The 19,705-nt window shown below is 34.8% G+C and overlaps 3 protein-coding genes across 3 annotated transcripts in view; 1 reads left to right on the top strand and 2 right to left on the bottom strand.

The window, feature by feature from the left end:
- The window catches only part of LOC115222907 (interleukin 17-like protein), a 205,360-nt gene that overhangs the window by 55,751 nt on the left and 129,904 nt on the right, over positions 1 to 19,705 (top strand). The gene's annotated exons all lie outside the window — the stretch shown is intronic.
- On the bottom strand, positions 8,214 to 9,717 carry LOC115223181. The gene is made up of 2 exons (XM_029793668.2): positions 9,695 to 9,717; positions 8,214 to 8,795 (listed from the first exon to the last, which is right to left on the bottom strand). The coding sequence occupies exons 1-2, from the start codon at positions 9,707 to 9,709 to the stop codon at positions 8,274 to 8,276; spliced, it is 537 nt and encodes a 178-aa protein (XP_029649528.1). The 5' UTR covers positions 9,710 to 9,717; the 3' UTR covers positions 8,214 to 8,273.
- Positions 15,225 to 18,531, bottom strand: LOC115223097. The gene is made up of 2 exons (XM_029793543.2): positions 18,276 to 18,531; positions 15,225 to 16,007 (listed from the first exon to the last, which is right to left on the bottom strand). Exons 1-2 carry the CDS (start codon positions 18,288 to 18,290, stop codon positions 15,480 to 15,482), a joined length of 543 nt encoding a protein of 180 aa, XP_029649403.2. The 5' UTR covers positions 18,291 to 18,531; the 3' UTR covers positions 15,225 to 15,479.

The raw sequence follows: 19,705 nt of genomic DNA, 5'->3' as shown, positions 1-19,705 counted from the left end.
CCCCAGATATAACGCTCAGCACTACTGAAATCACTGCGATAATTAATTAAATTAAATTCGATTTAGCAGCAGGCCCTGACACAATATTTGCTAGTATCCTAAAGGATTGTAAACATCAACTTGCATTTTTTTTATTTATCTTTTACATGTTCAGCCATACTGAGGCATACAGCTGAGCAGTACTTGTGGAACAAATCGACGCCAGGACAGTAATTTTTAGCCTCGTACTTATTCTATCGGACTTGCATGTTGAACCGCTAAGTTATGGGAACATAAACACAACTACGCCGATTATCAAGCGATGGTGGGGACGAACACAGACACAAAGATACACACATAGATATTGTACATATTTATACACTACGAGCTTCTTTCAGTTTCCGTCTGAACCCGGAACTATGTGGCTGAGGAGATAGCTTCTTACTGCACAGCCAGGCCTGCAACCGTGGGATACAGGAGGCAACGTATGCAACGACTCCCTATTCGAGTGGGCTATGGTGTTTTAAAACAGGGTTTAAAAGAATACTCCGTACGTCTGTATGAAATTAGACAAAATGACGTCGAGGAAGCATCTGATGAGAACGCTTGAGTACGTATGACACAGTACGTACGACATATATATGTATGTATGTATGTATGTATGTATGTATGTATGTATGTATGTATGTAAACATATTCTGAAATGCATAAGATGAGGTAATTAGCTTAAGTTTACTTACTGCTAGTTTCTTCATTATACAGATTGTTCAGTTGGAAATTGAAAAATCGAGGAAAGCAATACGATATTTTACGAATGAAACCCGAGGGGGTTCGTTCCTCAAAGTGATACCTTTTTCAAATGTTATCAGCTGTCCTAGATTTACTTATATAAGTCTTGAAAACCAGTAGAGGCAGAGGAAATGCGACATGACATGAAACAATGTAAAGCGAATAAATTAATTGATTGTTGTAACAGATGGAACTAACAAGTGAGAAGACTGTTTCGAGTTGTACAAAGTGGGAGGACTTAAAGTAAGCAAGAAATATCTATTATAATTTGTTTATTTGTTTCAACGACGTTATATCCACAAATAATGGATACAGTACGGGTCACAGTTGCTACGGTTTATATGCGTGCCATAAACTTCACAGGCGTCCCAAGACTGGCGATTATCATACAGGAAGAGTTCCTCTTGCGACTGATGCAGTTAGCATTTCTAGTCAACTGCCGGGAAAAGATATGCTGTGAGAGAGTTGTGAGTACCGATGTTCTACGAAGAAATATACTGAGTACGGCCGTTGTAATTATTGGTTTTAAATTTTGGCAAAGGTCAAGTAACTTGAGAGGAGCGGCTAAGTTGATAAGATCGAGCCCAGTACTCAACTGGCACTTATTTTATCGACCCCGAAAGGATGAAAGATGAAGTCGATCCCGGCGGCATTTGAGCTCAGAACGTAGAGATGGACGAAATGCCGCCAGGCATATTGCTTAGCGTGCTACCGATTCTGCCAGTATAGCAATTATTGTGGTATCTAGTGGATGAAATCACTCAGATGTAAATGTTTGTGTGTAGCTGTTACTAAACCGGAGAGCTCCTAGCAAAGAGGAAACGGTCCTAGTTTTTAAGTTAGAATACCAGCAGCAGAGATAGGAGGAGACATCACGTTTCTAAGTTGACACCCGTGCCTCTGTCTTGTGGTATTTATGTGATAACATTTCAAATCGCATTACTTGCTGTGCACTAAAGAACTTCTAACTAACCATATATACTCCACCGACAATGATGCCATCATTCACTACTTTTAATCATCACCACCATGGCCTTAGCCACTATATACTTTATGTCAAACATTGAATAACTTCAGTAATGGAGATATGAAAATATTCTCCAATATAGACAAAATATTATGTGCATCCTCAACTACTGAGTTCTGAAGCACCTAACGGTACCTGTTAGCATTCACTAATTTGAGTGGCTTAGTAAAGTCTTTGTGTGCTCTCATATTAACTTTCTTTCGTCTGTTAATAAACTCATTGTAGCACTTCGACAATCATACTCTGTCATTCGCAGGTTTGAGAGAGTCTTTCGAAAATATTTTACCTAGAATTTTGAAATACGTTCTGATAAACGTGTAAATTGCACTCGTTAGTCGGTAACATTACTCTGAAACCCATTATGTTTTCAGTGGGATACAGATTTTATTCACACATTTTGTCGAATTTCTTAAGCCTCCATTTCTGTTGTTTTTTTAAGGTCTGCCTATTGTTAGATCGCTTGGATATATGATGCTTTAAATTTACAGCATTTTTGTTCCAACGAAACCTTTAGAACTGCATACATCCCATGCTAATCTAGGACATTTTTGTTCATATTATGTATGTTGTTCATCATCTGTTGAGCTTGAAAATTCTTGGTCATGTCCTCCACGGTGTTTTAAGGAAAGAAACACTCATTATACCTCCTGAACCATAAATAATAAAAATGACACCAAAGAACGTTTAACTGGAGTTCACCGCGGGAAAGTTTAACACGAGATCACCGGGGGGTGAAGTCATTTAACGAAAAGTGCCTGGAGAATATTTATTGGACCATTTTGAGAGAACATTGGAGGGGGTGCTTAATGAGAGAACACCGGAGTTTATCTTGAGCACACCGGGACCATCTAGCATTATTTATTTTCTTTCACAAGTCAAGATAATTATGCACTGCTAGGCTCATTATCTCACTGGGAGATAGCCTAGATGCTGTTGCTAGTTCTGTCAGTTTGTATTTTTAAAATAATTTTATTTACTTTCCAATATGTAGAATATCCATGCAGTCCTGTAACTGTTGTCTAGTATATTTAGAATACCTGTGTAGATATTAGGAATATATATCACACTGAAAAACGATCGCAGTTTGCATTGGTAAAATATTGTCCACACTCCTTTCCGTCGGAAATAATTAGAGGATGAATTTTTGCTCTTCATTTGCACTTCTATGTTTCAAAGAAGAAAATTTTCTTTCTTATTTTTTTGCAGGAGGTTTTCGTGAATGTGAAGATGTTCAGGTCTTTTCTGGTACATCTGTGTTACCTTTACAACTAAGATATAAAGAATCATTAGAAAGGGTCGTAAGAAGATCTATAAATATCATGTAAAGGAAAACAACAACCATGCTCGAAAAGACAACACAGTGCCAGCATGAAAAGCGAATCACGTATTTATTGATAAATTTTTAACTTTCATCAATCGCCATTTTCGAATTTCATACACAAGTGTTACTGTTGCCAGAAGTGTGCAGTAATCTCTGTATACATAAAAGGCAGTTTGTCTGTCTGTGTGTCTATCAGGTTGTACTCTCACCCTGACTACCGCTTTGAACCGATTCTGATGAAACTTGACACACACATAGCCCAATGTCATAATTCAAAACTAACTCATCGAAAATTTTGAAAAGTTCCCCAGTTCTGAAAAAATCGATAAATTCGACATGGGGTCGGGAATCTAAGCTTATCCTATGCAACACATTTTCCGTTGTAGTTTTCGCAACTTGCAATCGATTTTCACCAAACTGATGGGGAAACTTAATGTTACCCTAAGGAACTTAATTCTAACGTTAGTTTTCCATGCAATACCTTACCATCAGAAAAAATCGATAAAATCCTGCCATTTTGGGAAATCGCGTTCAAATTCAAGATGACATATTTTCGACAATATCTTTAACAAATTGGCAGGAATTTTTTTGAAATTCACAGCGAGCATCATGTCTGCTCCAAGGAGCTATATGGCCCTTTTAATTCCAATAGGATACGTTATTACTGGAAAAAATCGGTTAATTACATCATATGTGGCACACATAGCAAACCGATTTTTCTGCGATATTTTAAGAACTGGATTGGGTGTGCTAAGCAAAACGAGAAAATGCACTTTGACTGTCATAGATTTTCTTCATGCATGCAAGGAAACGGTGCCTTGAATGCCTTAATGCCTTTTAGGCTTCATTTTACAAAATAATGGTTCAATGAGTACAAAAAAGGGTAAAAAGGTAAAGGACATTGCTTATCGACAAAGTTTCTTACATACCCGGGCAACGCCGGGCTATGCTGCTAGTTGTTCACTAAAAGACAACATATTCCTCATCAGCTGTATAAATAGAGCTGAATGTGCCTGGTGTTAAAAACACCTGAAAGTAAGTCATAGGTAGGTCCCTTTTCCAGAGCAACATACATCGATGCGTATACGATTTTGCGTATACAGTTAGGCGATTAGAGAATATATTCTCAAATCGCCTAACTGTATATTGTTTAATGTTCGAAGTATATAAGCAAAATCGTATACGCATCGATGTATGTTGCTCCGGAAAAGGGACCTACCTATGACTTACTTTCAGGTGTTTTTAACACCTAAAACGAAATACAAACCTACGAACTAACAACACACACACACATCTTGTGTATAAGTGTTCGATTTTGGTCATATACCTCTAACTGATTCTAATTCATATTTGAATACACACACACACATACATATATATATATATATATATATATAAGCGCAGGCGTGGCTGTATGGTGAGAAACGTGCTTCCCAACTACATGGTTCTGGGTTCAGTCCCACTGCGTGGCAACTTGGGCAAGTGTCTTTTACTATAGCCTTGGGCGGACTAATGCGTCGTGAGTGGATTTGGTAGACAGGAAATGAAAGAAGCCCGTCGCAAATATATATATATATATATATATATATATATGTATCAAATGAAATAAATAAAAAACAGGACACAAAGGATGTTGCGGTACATATGTTTCGGGCTTTATAGAACAACTTATTCTTACATCAATGCATAATCGACATAACAAATAGTTCAAAAGCCTTCTTCAGCCGCGTGCAATTGCTACACCAAAGACTTGTATCATACATGTGTGTTTGTGTGTGTGTGTGTGTGTGTGGTGTGTGTGTGTGTGTGTGTGTGTACATACATGTATATAGTTTAGAGGAAAACCTCTATTAAACAATTCAATAAAGAAAGATGTTATTCACACCATATATAAAACATACTATAAAAAATCTTATTCTAAAAATCAATAAAGTACAATAACTAGTATATAGTAAATACTACTATTTACTATTTATTGTACTTTATTGATTAAAAAAATTTTTTTCTCTAAATTATATATACATGTATTCATTACACACACGCACTCACACACACACACACACACACACACACACACACACACACACACACACACACACATATATATATATATATATATATATATATATATATATACATATATACAATAATGTATCAGTTTAAGGAAAACACAATAGAGAATATCCAATTTTTTACTATAATTTATGCAGTCATTTAACTTCTTATATTTGATGCCTACGGTCAAAATATCCCGAAGAAGCCCTTGATTGATTGTAGCATCATAATGTATTATAAGGTGCGCCCTGATAGCGGTGGAAACGTCACGTAGACGAAAAATATAGGAAATTAAATGACTGCGTAAATAATAATTTAAAAAATGATATTCTCTATTCTTTATTTTAATTAAACTAATTTCCTGTATAGAGAATCATAGTGCTATAGAGAGAACTAAATTATCAGGCGTGACAACGTACGCGGATTAGGTAAACCAGCCAACTGAAAGTTCATGAACCCCAAAATGCCTTCCATCCTTTTGGTGTCGATTAAATAAATACTGGTTGAGCACTGGGGTCGATCTAATCGATTTAGCTCCTACCCCCGATGTTACTAGCTGTGTCAATGATTGAAATTTAGAATGGTGAGCTGGCAGAGTCATTAGCACGCTGGCAAAGATACTTAGTGACATTTCGTCGTCTTTACTTTCTGAGTTCAAATACCACAGGCGTCAACTTTGCCTTCCATCATTTTGGGATCGATAAGTTAAGTACCCGTTGAGCACTGGGGTCGATTTAATACCGACATTGCTGAACATGTGCAAATATTTTAAACCTATGTTAATGGATACTTAAAATCTATTTGGTTACATACACTCATCGATTTCGTTGTTCCTCGCCATTATTTTTTTTTCATCTCTACCGGTGAATTACTCCTTGTGAAATCATATCACACCTAAACAAGGTGTCGACATATTTAGAATCGCTACAAACGATTATACATAAATATAATTTTTGCGGTTATCAGATGATGGTTAACTTCGTTTGGACAGGTTTCTAGGACAGGAGAGGTAAAATTTCCAAATGTATGTATTTATTACACCAACAATGTAAACAAATTTTAAAATCTTAATGATATAAATATATAAAACGAGTTAAAAGGATTCATTCAGACATCTGGTAGCCCATTACTAAATCGAATCATCGAGTTAAGTAGGGTACAGTTTAGATTACTATAACAAGTTCAAGAAAAACATGCTGAAGTGAAAATACAAAGAAATAAGATTTGATTTAATAATGTATTTTATTGGTTACAAAGAAAGCTGCATTTAATGATAAATTAAATTACAATATAGTACAAATTTATAACTATCTCTTCTTGTTTCACGAATTATAAAAAGCATCTGATAGAGATATAAAATGCATTTAGATATATTTACAATTGACATTCGGCTATACAAAATTGTTATAAATAATAAAAAAAATTAATATTACATAAGAAATAAATAAATATTGAAGTAGAAGTGAATATTTACCATGAACAAAATATGAATTTCAAATATATAAAAAATATATATAAATAAACATGCTATAAAAAATGAGAATACGATTGTAAAAAGTATGAGTGCTTGTATGCACGTGCGTTGTGTTTTATATATATAAATATATATGTATATATATTTTTATAAGAAGTAAAAGATCTGTAATTAAAGAATATAAATAAAATAAGATTTACATATAAACAATATATATATATATATATATATATATATATATATATATATATATATATATATAAGTAAAAATATACATTTATATACTTTTAAGGATATGTATAATAAAAAAAAATATTCTGCCTAAATGTCGGTGCACACCTTTCAATGCAATGTATGCCAGAAGGTCTGTCAATGTAACGGAGGACTCAAAAGACATTTTAAGATCCACAAAGATCAGAACTTAACTGCAACTCTTGGTGGTCCAAATCGGATATACAGTCTATCTTGTTGCAGTTCAAGACACTCCTATATATTCACGAATTAAAACTTGTTATCATATTAACAATTCGGTTAGCATATTTCTGTGGAAATTGATTGACTGCGTGTCAATACTGAAAATAATGAAAAGATCTTCAGAAAAGGCTATCATAATTTTCCGCACTTTGGAACATGAAATTTCGATAGAAATTTGTATCAGAGAAATACGGACGGATACAGGTATGTTGGTACAAAGGGGTTTAGATCATAAATAAACCAGCGTACGTAGAAAAAAATTTGTCTTGAAGAAAACACATATTTTAAGAATGCGTATATGGTTGAGTGTGGAGGCTTAGTGGTTAGGGTGTTAGCACCATGATCGTAAGATTGTGGTTTCGATTCCTGGACCGGGCGACGCGTTGTGTTCTTGAGCAACACACATCATTTCATGTTGCTCCAGTCCACTCAGCTGGCAAAAATGAGTAACGCTGCGATGGACTGGCGTCCCGTCCAGCTGGGAAATACATACGCCATTGAAACCGGGAAAGCGGGCCCATGAGCCTGGCTAGGCATTAAAAGGGCGCATTTATTTATTTTATATAGTTGAGTAGAGTAAAAAGGATTTGTGACACGAACCAACCAGACATATCAGCTCGATGTAGGAAACCTCGATGTAAGAAACCTACCGTGGTTCTGACAAATAACTTGAGTCACCGGATAATTATAGTTTCATACACTGATACGATGATAAAAATTTAACCGAGTACAATATATTTGATTGAATCAGTCGTAGTATATCACTGGTACTTACTATTGCATCGGATCTAAGGAGAGGGAAATCATTATAAACAATGGTTTAACATTGTATAATATACGAGTGAGTGTACGTATATGTATGTATGTATGTATATATGTATGTATGCCTCTATGTATGTATGCGTGTGCATGTATGTATATATGCACGTATATGTATACATGTGTTTTGTGTACATATATGTTACGTGTATGTAATTAGGTAATTTTATATATTCATATATAATGTGTGTGTACGTATGCATGCATGTATGTATGTGTGCGCATACATGCGTGCGTGTGTGTGCGTGTGTGTATGTGTACAAAATATACTAAGCATATAGTCCTCTACTTAAGCGATCTTGAATAACTCTCCATTTGAGCATTGTTCATTTTCCTCATAGTTTTTCATTTCCTTTATTTGTGAATCTGACTTTCCGTGCACATACACAAGCTGTTGCTACATCAATTACAATTGGTTTATATACACACAGTTCACCAACACATTCACGTGTACGTTTGAGGACAGTTATTTTAGAAAAAATTTTAGCACAATGATGATTGTGGTTACTGTCCTGACAATTATTGCAAGGACACACAGCTTCAGTATGTGTTGGAAAGTAAAGTGTTGAATTATAGGTAGTTTTCAGGTACCAAGGAGAGGTTGAACTTTCACGTATGTTACCGGAAGAATCATTAGATTCTGGACTAGTTTGATTTCCATCGCTTAGTGGGGTCAAGATCTTTTCGGCTCGAAGAAATTCCACTGGTAGAAAAAAATTATTACCCATGTCTGCTCTGGGCAGACTCTCGAAATGAACTTTCAGAGATGTTGGTATTTCACATTGGCTTGGAATTGACGCCGAGGCGACGAACAAGATGACATTGAAGGCTGGGAAGATTACAATCTGGGGGAGCATCTATAAGAGAAAGAAGAATTAAGCTCAAATAGCGTAAATAAATATGTATTTGTAATGTATTTATCATCCTTTAATCCCCCCCAAAACTAGATTTTATACAAAAGACTGAATTCTTACAAGCAGAAAGTTGTAGAGAATATCGAATCAGATGTCAATGAAAATAGTTAATACCTTATTTATGATATGCTTGATATATTTACAATTACTACTAGACATCACTGAAAATTATGAACGGTGAAATATAATGAAATGATGTATAAATTAAATAACATGCTTACAATACACAACACATTCAAGAATTTTTATTCATATATGATTTTAGTGAGCATTAAAATCCTAATAAGAAACAATATATATATATATATATGACGAGATTCTTCACAGTTTCCCTCTACTAAGTTCGCTCACCAGATGTCAGCTTACCTGGGTCAGTAGAAATCACCAGCCCAGTGTGCCACGCAGCTAGACTAAATCTGAAACTACTTGTGTTTAGAGCGAGTGTTTCACAACAATAGCTTCTGGAAATAAGTTTATATGTACGTAAATGTTAAGAAATTGTTATTAATTTATAATTACTCTTAAGGACAACAGTGCAATATATATTGGAGGCGCGATTCTATACTCATACTTAAATTAAGATTTTCTGAGATCAAAATAACTGGATATCAAGTTTCGACTTCTGATTTGTTGAACCACCAAATTTAAGTTGCTGAATATATATTTCTTTACTACCCACAAGGGGCTAAACATAGAGGGGACAAACAAGGATAGACAAACGGATTAAGTCGATTACATCGCCGCCTTTATTTGCTGAATATATGTAAGAAATAATGTATTTAGAAGTACATACACACATACACAGATAATATGATAATTGATATTAATTTAAGTTGACTTACCTTAGTTATCTTCATTGCGTTGTTAGTTCACTTGGAAAGAAAAAGAGACGGCAACAGTAAGATATATTACAAATGAGATGTGTTCGTTCCGCAGTGGAGTACAGATTTGGAATGATATTAGCCTGCATGCATGTGTTTGTTTATATACATGTATATATATCACACCGAAAACTACTCACAAGGAAACATCATGCCTAATGTTCGGGGGTTAAAGGCATAAAACGACGGTAGAATAACAAATCACAACGGAAATATTTACATCCTAGACTTACATATAGTAGGATGTCCAAGCGCCACTTAAGCGTAAACATGCAGACTTCTCTTTACGAATACGTAACTATTGGCTCAAATGATGTCATTCATTAATTGTTATTGACATCAATGTAATTAGATTAATAATGTCTCTCAATTTCCACAGGTTTCCCGAATAACTACTGTCCAATATGAGTAACATCTTTCTATGCTTTTTATTTTCTATTTTTTTCTAGTATTTCTATCTAAAGTATTTCATTATAATTACAGAAATATTTACTATTATTTGTAGTTTGTAGTTAAAGTTTTGTCAATAAAATGCTCACTTTATTATAATTATACTTATTCTAATGATACTATATATATATATATATATATATCATAATCATAAGTGTATATACTATTCGGTTTTTATATTAAGACATAATATATAGATTTATATCAAACATCTAGCAAGAATATTTCAATATTTTGCTCAACTCGTTGTAAGTTAGGAGAAGAAATAGGTTGTGACGTTTTTTATACACATAAAGTAAGTCAATGTGACGACCATTCTGGTGTGCATGGCTCGCGATTTCTCTAGAACTATTCATTCAGGGAAAGTAGAAATAATATGGCTATTTATTTATTATTCTATTGTAAATGTATATTGCTTTGTGAGTTTTACATAATTTGAATAACGCAAATATTAAAGCATGACGATGGTGTTACGACTAATACTACCTCGCCTTGACGCTTTCAAACTAGGCGTTTGCCTCAACAGAATGATATTGTTCTACACTTCTTCAGTTTCAATAATCATATTTCACAAGGAATATTATGACGATATATTTCATATGTTCTTTAGCATGTAACTGTAAAGTAACTATTATGTATGCGTTCAACAAAAGCGTTATAAGGTCCTATATATATATATATAATATATATATATATATATATATATATATATATATATAATATTAATTAGAGACAAAACCACTATTTTGTAAAACAAACAAGGAAAGACTTAATCAATACATAAAATTTTATAAAAAGTAAAAAATAAAAAATTTTATTAAAATTTTATGTATTGATTAAGTCTTTCCTTGTTGTTTTACAAAATAGTGGTTTTGTCTCTAATTAATATTATATAATATTTTACTATAAAATTGGATTTAATCCTAAATCTGATTTTTTCCCTGTAAATTTGGATTTATTCCCTAATATTTATTATATATATATATATATATATATATATATATATATATATCGGTGGCCCTTACCACGTCTTGATTTATATTCAATTCACCTTGTCAGCTTATAAGAAAACCGTTGAACTCATACGCTGATTTCAAAATGGTAGTGCATTTGTGCTTATCGAATGTTTTGACTCTTATTTCTTGCCATGCCGGTACCACGTTGCACTCCTTGACACTTTAGTGACACGTATATATATATATATATATATATATATATATAAAGAACAATCTTACTTAGAAATGGATGCGTGCGTCCGTCATATAATAAATTAATAAATAAAATAAAACATATGCATATATACATACATATATGCACGCACCTACCTCTACATGAATATATCCATGCATATATGAGTACAGGAAAACAATGAGAAGCGAAAACATAAACACAAAACCAAGTAAATGGACATTCTTCAGTCGCCTTTGTTTCATCTACTCCGCGTTTCGAAGGTCAAGGCGAGACACGTCTTTTGTGAACTTTTCCTTCCCGCGAAAAACAAATTAAATAAAATTTGAGATTTTTTTGCGGAGGGTAAAAATGGTAACAAAAACAGGACTGTAATGATAGTACAAAATATAAACAATAAAAGACAGGAGAAGGAGAATAACAGTAACACAGACAAGAAGGACTGTTAAGCCGAACGAGATAAAATATTACGAACGCTATATTTGAGAACGGTGAAGTATCCACAGAAAATGCCGTCTACACTTGAAGGAAGCCAGGTCGGAAAGACAGTAGCAGAACTCTCGTCGCGGGTCAACGACGGGAGGGAGGAGGAGGAGCAAGAGAAAGGGAGAGAAAAAAGGGAATGGTTGTAGAGAAAATCAGAAAGAATGAAGAATGAGAGAGAGAGAGGGAGCGAGAGACAGTAAGGTAGAAGAAAAGGAAACCCGAAAGAATGAAAGCTGAGAAAGGGAGGGGGAACAGAAAGGTTAAGAGTGAGCATCATTATTAATATTAAGAACAATCTTACTTAGAAATGGATGCGTGCGTTCCGTCATATAATAAATTAATAAATAAAATAAAACATGCATATATGTACGCACCTACCTCTACATGTATATATCCATTCCCTTTTTTCTCTCCCTTTCTCTTGCTCCTCCTCCTCCCTCCCGTCGTTGACCCGCGACAAGAGCTCTGCTACTGTCTTTCTAACCTGGCTTCCTTCAAGTGTAGACGGCATTTTCTGTGGATCCATCGCCGTTCTCAAATATAGCGTTCGTAATATTTTATCTCGTTCAGCTTAATAGCCCTTCTTGTCTGTGTTACTGTTATTTTCCTTGTCCTGTCTTTTACTGTTTATATTCTGTACTGTCGTTACTGTCCTGTTTTTGTTACCATTTTTACCCATCCGCAAAAAAATCTCAAATTTTATCTAATTTGTTTTTCGCGAGAAGGAAAGTTTCATTAAAGACGTGTCTCGCCTTGACCTTCGAAACGCGGAGTAGATGAAACAAAGGCGACTGAAGAAGGGGAATTTTCCTTGTATTGTATGTCCTGTACTCTATTTTTTCGTTTTTTAAGAAAAATGTGTTCGACGTTTTTTTGGTGTTCTGTAACCAAATACGCATGTATATATACATGTAGAGGTAGGTGCGTACATATATGTATGTATATATGCATATGTTTTATTTTATTTATGAATTTATTATATATAAATGACCTTTCTTTCTTGGTTCGGCCGCTGTCCGTGCAACATCTATTTTCTTCCCTGTGCCTGTGAAATCTTGTATCCATGCCGTAAAGCTTTACTTCCACACACGCCAGCTTAATTTGATTCGTTCTTAGTCGAAAGACACCAGCTGTTATGTCCTGTTATTTGTATTTTATTTGTATTTGTATGTTTTTCGTCCTTGTTTTCGTTTACATACGCTGCTTTTTTTTCCAACGAATCTAATGCTCTTATCTTTTAGAGATAAAAATGAAATATTCCAAAACAAGTCTTAAGAAATTAACCTGGTCTCTTAAAGACAGAAACAATGACTGTACTGTTAATTGCGAATTTGTACTGCAAAACCATAAAGACCAGGAACAAAAATATGTGGCTTATGCTTAGAAGAAATTTACCAAATTTTTCCATCTAAGGGTAATGTAATAAATTCTAGAACGGAACAAACTTTGAGACGAGGAAATTCACATTTAATTAATGATAAACATTTAAACAACAAATTGTTTTGAAATAATGTTACCAACCACATGGTTCCGGGTTCAGACCCACTGCATCGCACCTTGGGCGAGTGTCTTCTACTATAGCCTCGGGTCGACCAAAGCATTGTGAGTGGATTTCGTAGACGGAAACTGAAAGAATCCCGTCGTATATATGTATACCTATATATATATATGTGTGTGTGTATTTGTTTGTGTGTCTGTGTTCGTCCCCCCCCCCAACATCGCTTGACAACAGATGCTGGTGTTTTTATGTCCCCGTAACTTAGGGGTTCGGCAAAAGAGACCGATAGAATAAGTACTAGGCTTACAAAGAATAAGTCCTGGGGTCGGTTTGCTTGACTAAAGTCGATGCTCCAGCATGGCCGCAGTTAAATGACTGAAACAAGTAAAAGAATAAAAGTAATTGTCCAATAAACACTTGAAACGAAGATAGCTCGCGTCTAATTCAACGAGCAACTCTATATTGTACAACGCAAAGTAGATGAATGAAAAACTTCAAACGATTAAATCAAAGGATATGAAGTAAAGATCCTCGAAGAAACTGCGCCAGTGTTATAGTAAGCTTGCAATTGCAACGTTTACTAATCGGTGTTGTTGAAACCTGTAGGTCTGTGCAAAGCTATTTATATATAAAAACAATTAAAGGCAATGCTATGGCACTTCGTAATAATCCTTTTCATTATTATTATTGCTGATATATATATTTATGTAAATTGGTATCTTGACATATTCGCTCCATATAGTTTTCTTGCCGAAATTTATTTAATATGCCTTGTAGAATTACTGCATGAGTGAATGTAATGGCGCAAGTCTTTCAGTGACACTAAAAGCTATTATCGCAAGCGGCTCGATGGATAGGTTTAAATTAAGATAAATAGCACTTAGGTCACTTGGGTCCATACCACTAATTAAACATTAGAAGCTGTACCTCTGAAATGCAATTAATCCTGTAATTTCAGCAAACTAAAGAAACGAAGAAAATAATATAGTTTCTAAAAAAAAAATTTTTAGAATAACGATTTTCTGGGTAACCTTCAGGTTTTAAATATTGATCACTTGCACCAATGAAGTAAACTGTCGGCAAATAGTGTATTGGGTTGTCCGGAAAGTTCGTGCCAATTTATAGTAGCTTACCTTTCGACTTATTTTAGAACATGGTTGAGTCCATAAAATAGGATTTGACTACACCTCTATTTAGATCACAGTTTAAGCTATATTTTCGTGAAAGAAGATATATGTTCCAATAACCTGTGTAAATTCTGTAACCCTTTAAAAGATAAGAAAGTGCATTTTCGGCACTTGATGCTTTGGGAACCAGACAAAAGTTGCTGCACCTCGGCTGAGATGTGTTATCCCACCCTCCATATTCACCAGATATTGCTCCTTCGGATTTCCGTTTATTCAGGTCTCTGCAGAACAGTGTTAATGGCAAAAATTTCAATTCCTTGGATGACGTAAAAAGATACCTTGATGAATTCTTTGCCATGAAACCACCTCAGTCCTGTGCAGAGGGTATTTTCAAGTTAAGGAAAGATGGAGACGCATTGTGCAACAAAATGATTCATATTTGGTTGATTAAAAATGTAATGGCAAGTATTTATTGAACTTTTTCTTTCCTTTAAAAATCGGCACAAACTTTCCGGACAACCCAATAGTTTATTGAATTCTATATAACTGCTTTTGTGGCGAGCTGTTATCACCGAGTTTTCAGCGCAAGTTTGCTCGAAAAAAAAATTACATTTGTAATAAACAACTGCCATTGCACTAGCCGAAATCAATTTTGAAAAGGAGAATATATTTGTGTTCAAGAGCAAAACAATTGTGGTGGCTTTTGTTTTTATTATTATTTTTTCTTATCGAATAGTCTTCATCTTATGATACGTGCTAACGGCAAAAATATCGACAATATGTTTTAAAAATCAATTTGCATGCATTGAAGAAGTGATAAAAGAATAATTTCTGATACGTGTCAAAAATGTTTCAAATACATTATAGTTACGTGTGTGTGTGTGTGTCTGTGTGTGTGTGCCTCTGTGTGTGTGTGTGTCGTTCTGTCTCTGTAATCAGATAAACAAACTTTGCATTATACGCAGCTTAGAATAGCCGTTATACCGTTTGTTCAGATTTAATAATCAGTATCATAACTATAATCATACATCGAAGAATTATCAAACTGGTCGATTTTCGACGCGCACGCGCAAGCAACGGCCACGTTTATCACCAATGGGGTATACAAATACAGTCCATCAATACATTCATCTGAACGTTTGAGGAAAGTCATTTTAGCGAACACAGTCACACATTCGGTATTATGGGTGGAGTCCATGCAGACATCACAGCGACACACTGCTTCAGTTCGACGGGAAGGGAAAACTGTCGGATCGTGAATAATGGTCGTGTACCAAGGACAGGTTGATCTTTCGCTGGATATTATGTTAGTAGGGAGAAATCGCGAGCAGGTTTTTATTCCAGCATTAATTGGTGGATCGCAGAATTCGTTGGGAACCATCGAAGGCGGTACAAAGAAATTGTGGCCAATGGATTTCATAAACAGACGTTCATAATACAAATTCTCGCATTTTTTACATACCATTTTTTTTGCAGATACATCAAAGTTGTAGTTGAAAAGGAGAATTACAATCTGGACAGCAATCTGTGCGAAAGATACATATGATAAGGAAATATATCACACCATATCATGATAAAGGAAAAATAAAAGACTTAACAAGAATGTGTTGTTTATAAACATAAGTCATTTTATGAGAGTCTACATTACAGAGACTTGCCTCTGAGGATGCAATGAATGATCAATGGTAAGTTAAATAGTTCAGAAAGAAAAAAGATATGTCACAAATATATATTTAAAATATATTTTATGAGTCCATTGGTAAAGCAGTCGGGATATGTTCTAAGTAGAAAGGGAAAACGAAACCGATTTTTATTATCTCTTATTTTTCACTTGTTTCAATCATTGGACTGAGCCCTCTTTGGGGGCTATAGTCGAACAAATCAACTTTCACTTATTTTGTTTAAGTCTGGTACTTATTTTGTAAGTTTATTTTGTTGAACTGCTAAGTTACCAAGCTAAAACAAAGTAACACCCGTCGTCAAACGGAGGTAGGAGAGAAACATAAACCCAAAGACAAGTAGGTGTGATTCAGCCTACTAACTACATTCACCAGGAGGGACTAAATTTGTTATGTGTGTGTGTGTGTATAAGTGTGCGTGTGCATGTGTGTGTGTGTGTGTGTGTGTGCGTGTTATAAAAATCTGCAATAACATCACAAAATATAACAATGCCGTTTTTGCAGTTTTAATAATAAACCATATCACTCGACCTCTGTTATTCGGATACTGATTGTTCCCACCTCGTTTCACATTTATGTGATTAGTCAGGTGTACATATTTAGCGTGTTTTGAAAATTCCTTGTCAGGTGTGTGTATATATATATATATGATATATATATATATAAACATTATATAAAGGGCTTAGTAAAATAAATTACTTTGCCGCATACTGAACTCATTAGAAATAGCAGCTAAAAAACTTTTTTAAGCTATTTCTAATACTTAAAGAGAATCTCTCTCATATATAGTGTTTGCTTAATTCAACTCACAAAAGTTTGGGGGTTCGATGTCCTTACCCCCAACTTTTGTGAGTTGAATTAAGCAAACACTATATATGAGAGAGATTCTCTTTAAGTATTAGAAATAGCTTTAAAAGTTTTTTAGCTGCTATTTCTAATGAGTTCAGTATGCGGCAAAGTAATTTATTTTACTAAGCCCTTTTATATAATGTAATAATTTGAATTCGCCTTGAATGGTCCCTTTGCATACTGAACACTTGGTGAAATTGATTAATAATTATTTTGCCCTCAATTGTTGAAATATATATATAAACATGTATATTTAGCGTGTTTTGAAAATTCCTTGATACAGTTATAATATTTGGAGAGAGGATGTTTTTCTCAGAGAGTTAAGATTAAGAAAATATCATTTTTTAGAAGTGCTTGGAACGTTAAGAACGGAAAGCGCTTGCACATTTATAGAGCAAGCCTACACATATTTTGTGAAAGCTCTTCCCAAAATTAGTGTCTTTCGACTTTCTAAAAAGGTTCTTTTCTCAATCTTTGGAAGTTTTACAGAAGCAATACTGGTTGATCTAAAGTGATTTCGGTGAGATTGAAGTAGGCCATATTGATTATGTAAATCCTAACAAATCCCCCCAGATATAACGCTCAGCACTACTGAAATCACTGCGATAATTAATTAAATTAAATTCGATTTAGCAGCAGGCCCTGACACAATATTTGCTAGTATCCTAAAGGATTCTAAACATCAACTGGGCATTTTTTTTATTTATCTTTTAAATGTTCAGCCATACTGAGGCATACAGCTGAGCAGTACTTGTCGAACAAATCGACGCCAGGACAGTAATTTTTAGCCTCGTACTTATTCTATCGGACTCGCATGTTGAACCGCCAAGTTATGGGAACATAAACACAGCTGCGCCGATTATCAAGCGATGGCGGGGACGAACACAGACACAAAGATACACACATAGATATTGTACATATTTATACACTACGAACTTCTTTCAGTTTCCGTCTGAACCCGGAACTATGTGGCTGAGGAGTAAGCTTCTTACTGCACAGCCAGGCCTGCAACCGTGGGATACAGGAGGCAACGTATGCAACGACTCCCTATTCGAGTGGGCTATGGTGTTTTAAAACAGGGTTTAAAAGAATACTCCGTACGTCTGTATGAAATTAGACAAAATGACGTCGAGGAAGCATCTGATGAGAACGCATGAGTACGTATGACATATGTATGTATGTATGTATGTATGTATGTATGTATGTATGTATGTAAACATATTCTGAAATGCATAAGATGAGGTAATTAGCTTAAGTTTACTTACTGCTAGTTTCTTCATTATACTGATTGTTCAGTTGGAAATTGAAAAATCGAGGAAAGCAATACGATATTTTACGAATGAAACCCGAGGGGGTTCGTTCCTCAAAGTGATACCCTTTTCAAATGTTATCAGCTGTCCTAGATTTACTTATATAAGTCTTGAAAACCAGTAGAGGCAGAGGTAATCCGACATGACATGAAACAATGTAAAGCGAATAAATTAATTGATCTTTGTAACAGATGGAACTAACAAGTGAGAAGACTGTTTCGTGTTGTACAAAGTGGGAGGACCTAAAGTAAGCAAGAAATATCTATTATAATTTGTTTATTTGTTTCAACTTTATATCCAAAAACAATGGATACAGTACGGTTCACAGTCGCTACGGTTTGTACTGTAATATAGGAGTGGAGTGGTTGTATGGTAATTAGCTTGCTTACCAGCCACATGGTTCCGGGTTCAGTCTCACTGTGTAAAATCTTCGGCAAGTGTCTTCTACTATTGCCTCGGGCCCACCAAAGCCTTGTGAGTGGATTTGGTAGACGGAAACTGAAAGAAGCCTATCGTATATATGGATATGTATATATATATATATATATGGATGGATGGATGTGTGTGTATATGTTTGTGTGTCTGTGTTTATCCCCCCAACATCGCTTGACAACCGATGCTGGTGTGTTTACGTCCCCGTAAATTAGCGGTTCGGCAAAGAGACCGATAGAATAAGTAGTAGGCTTACAAAGAATAAGTCTTGGGGTCGATTTTCTCGACTAAAGGCGGTGCACCAGCACGGCCGCCGTCAAATGACTGAAACAAGTAAAAGAGTAATATAAACATTATAACTCTTTAATCTTTCTCTGCCGTATATTTACATTTTCATGAGCATGCGCGCGTGGCTTTTGTGTGTGTGTGTGTGTTTGGGCGTGACGGAGTGTACAATTCTGAGGCAAATCATTTTTTAAGTTGTGAATGTTTACGTCGTTCATGTTTAACCCAATGGTAGTTATGACGGAACAGAAATAGAAACAAAGGCGTTCAGTTATAACCATCCATCAGACACCTAGGGTTGAGTGAGCTTTAAACATATTCTTTAGCAGTAAAAATGTCACATGCTAAGCTTTCCATTTATAAACACAAACATTTTTATCTCCATATAATGGTTGAACAACCATTTTAAGTTATATCAATTTACAACTCTTTTTCATCAAAATATCATCTTCGATTTTGGAGCAGCGACTACATTTGCTAGGAAAAAGTTTAGAAGTATATATTATTATATAAGAATCATTAATACACATAATCTCTGATGTGCTTCGTAGTTTTTCTTGTACCATAACTACCGAAAATACGTCACCAGTTAATATATTAATACATATAGAGCCTCCTTTTTCATTGTAATCAGAGAGGTCTAAATTTGGTTTAAATACTCTTTTTTT

Source organism: Octopus sinensis, linkage group LG1, assembly GCF_006345805.1.
Source record: "Octopus sinensis linkage group LG1, ASM634580v1, whole genome shotgun sequence".
Classification (NCBI taxonomy): domain Eukaryota; kingdom Metazoa; phylum Mollusca; class Cephalopoda; order Octopoda; family Octopodidae; genus Octopus; species Octopus sinensis.
This window is presented reverse-complemented; position numbering and strand designations above follow the sequence as displayed.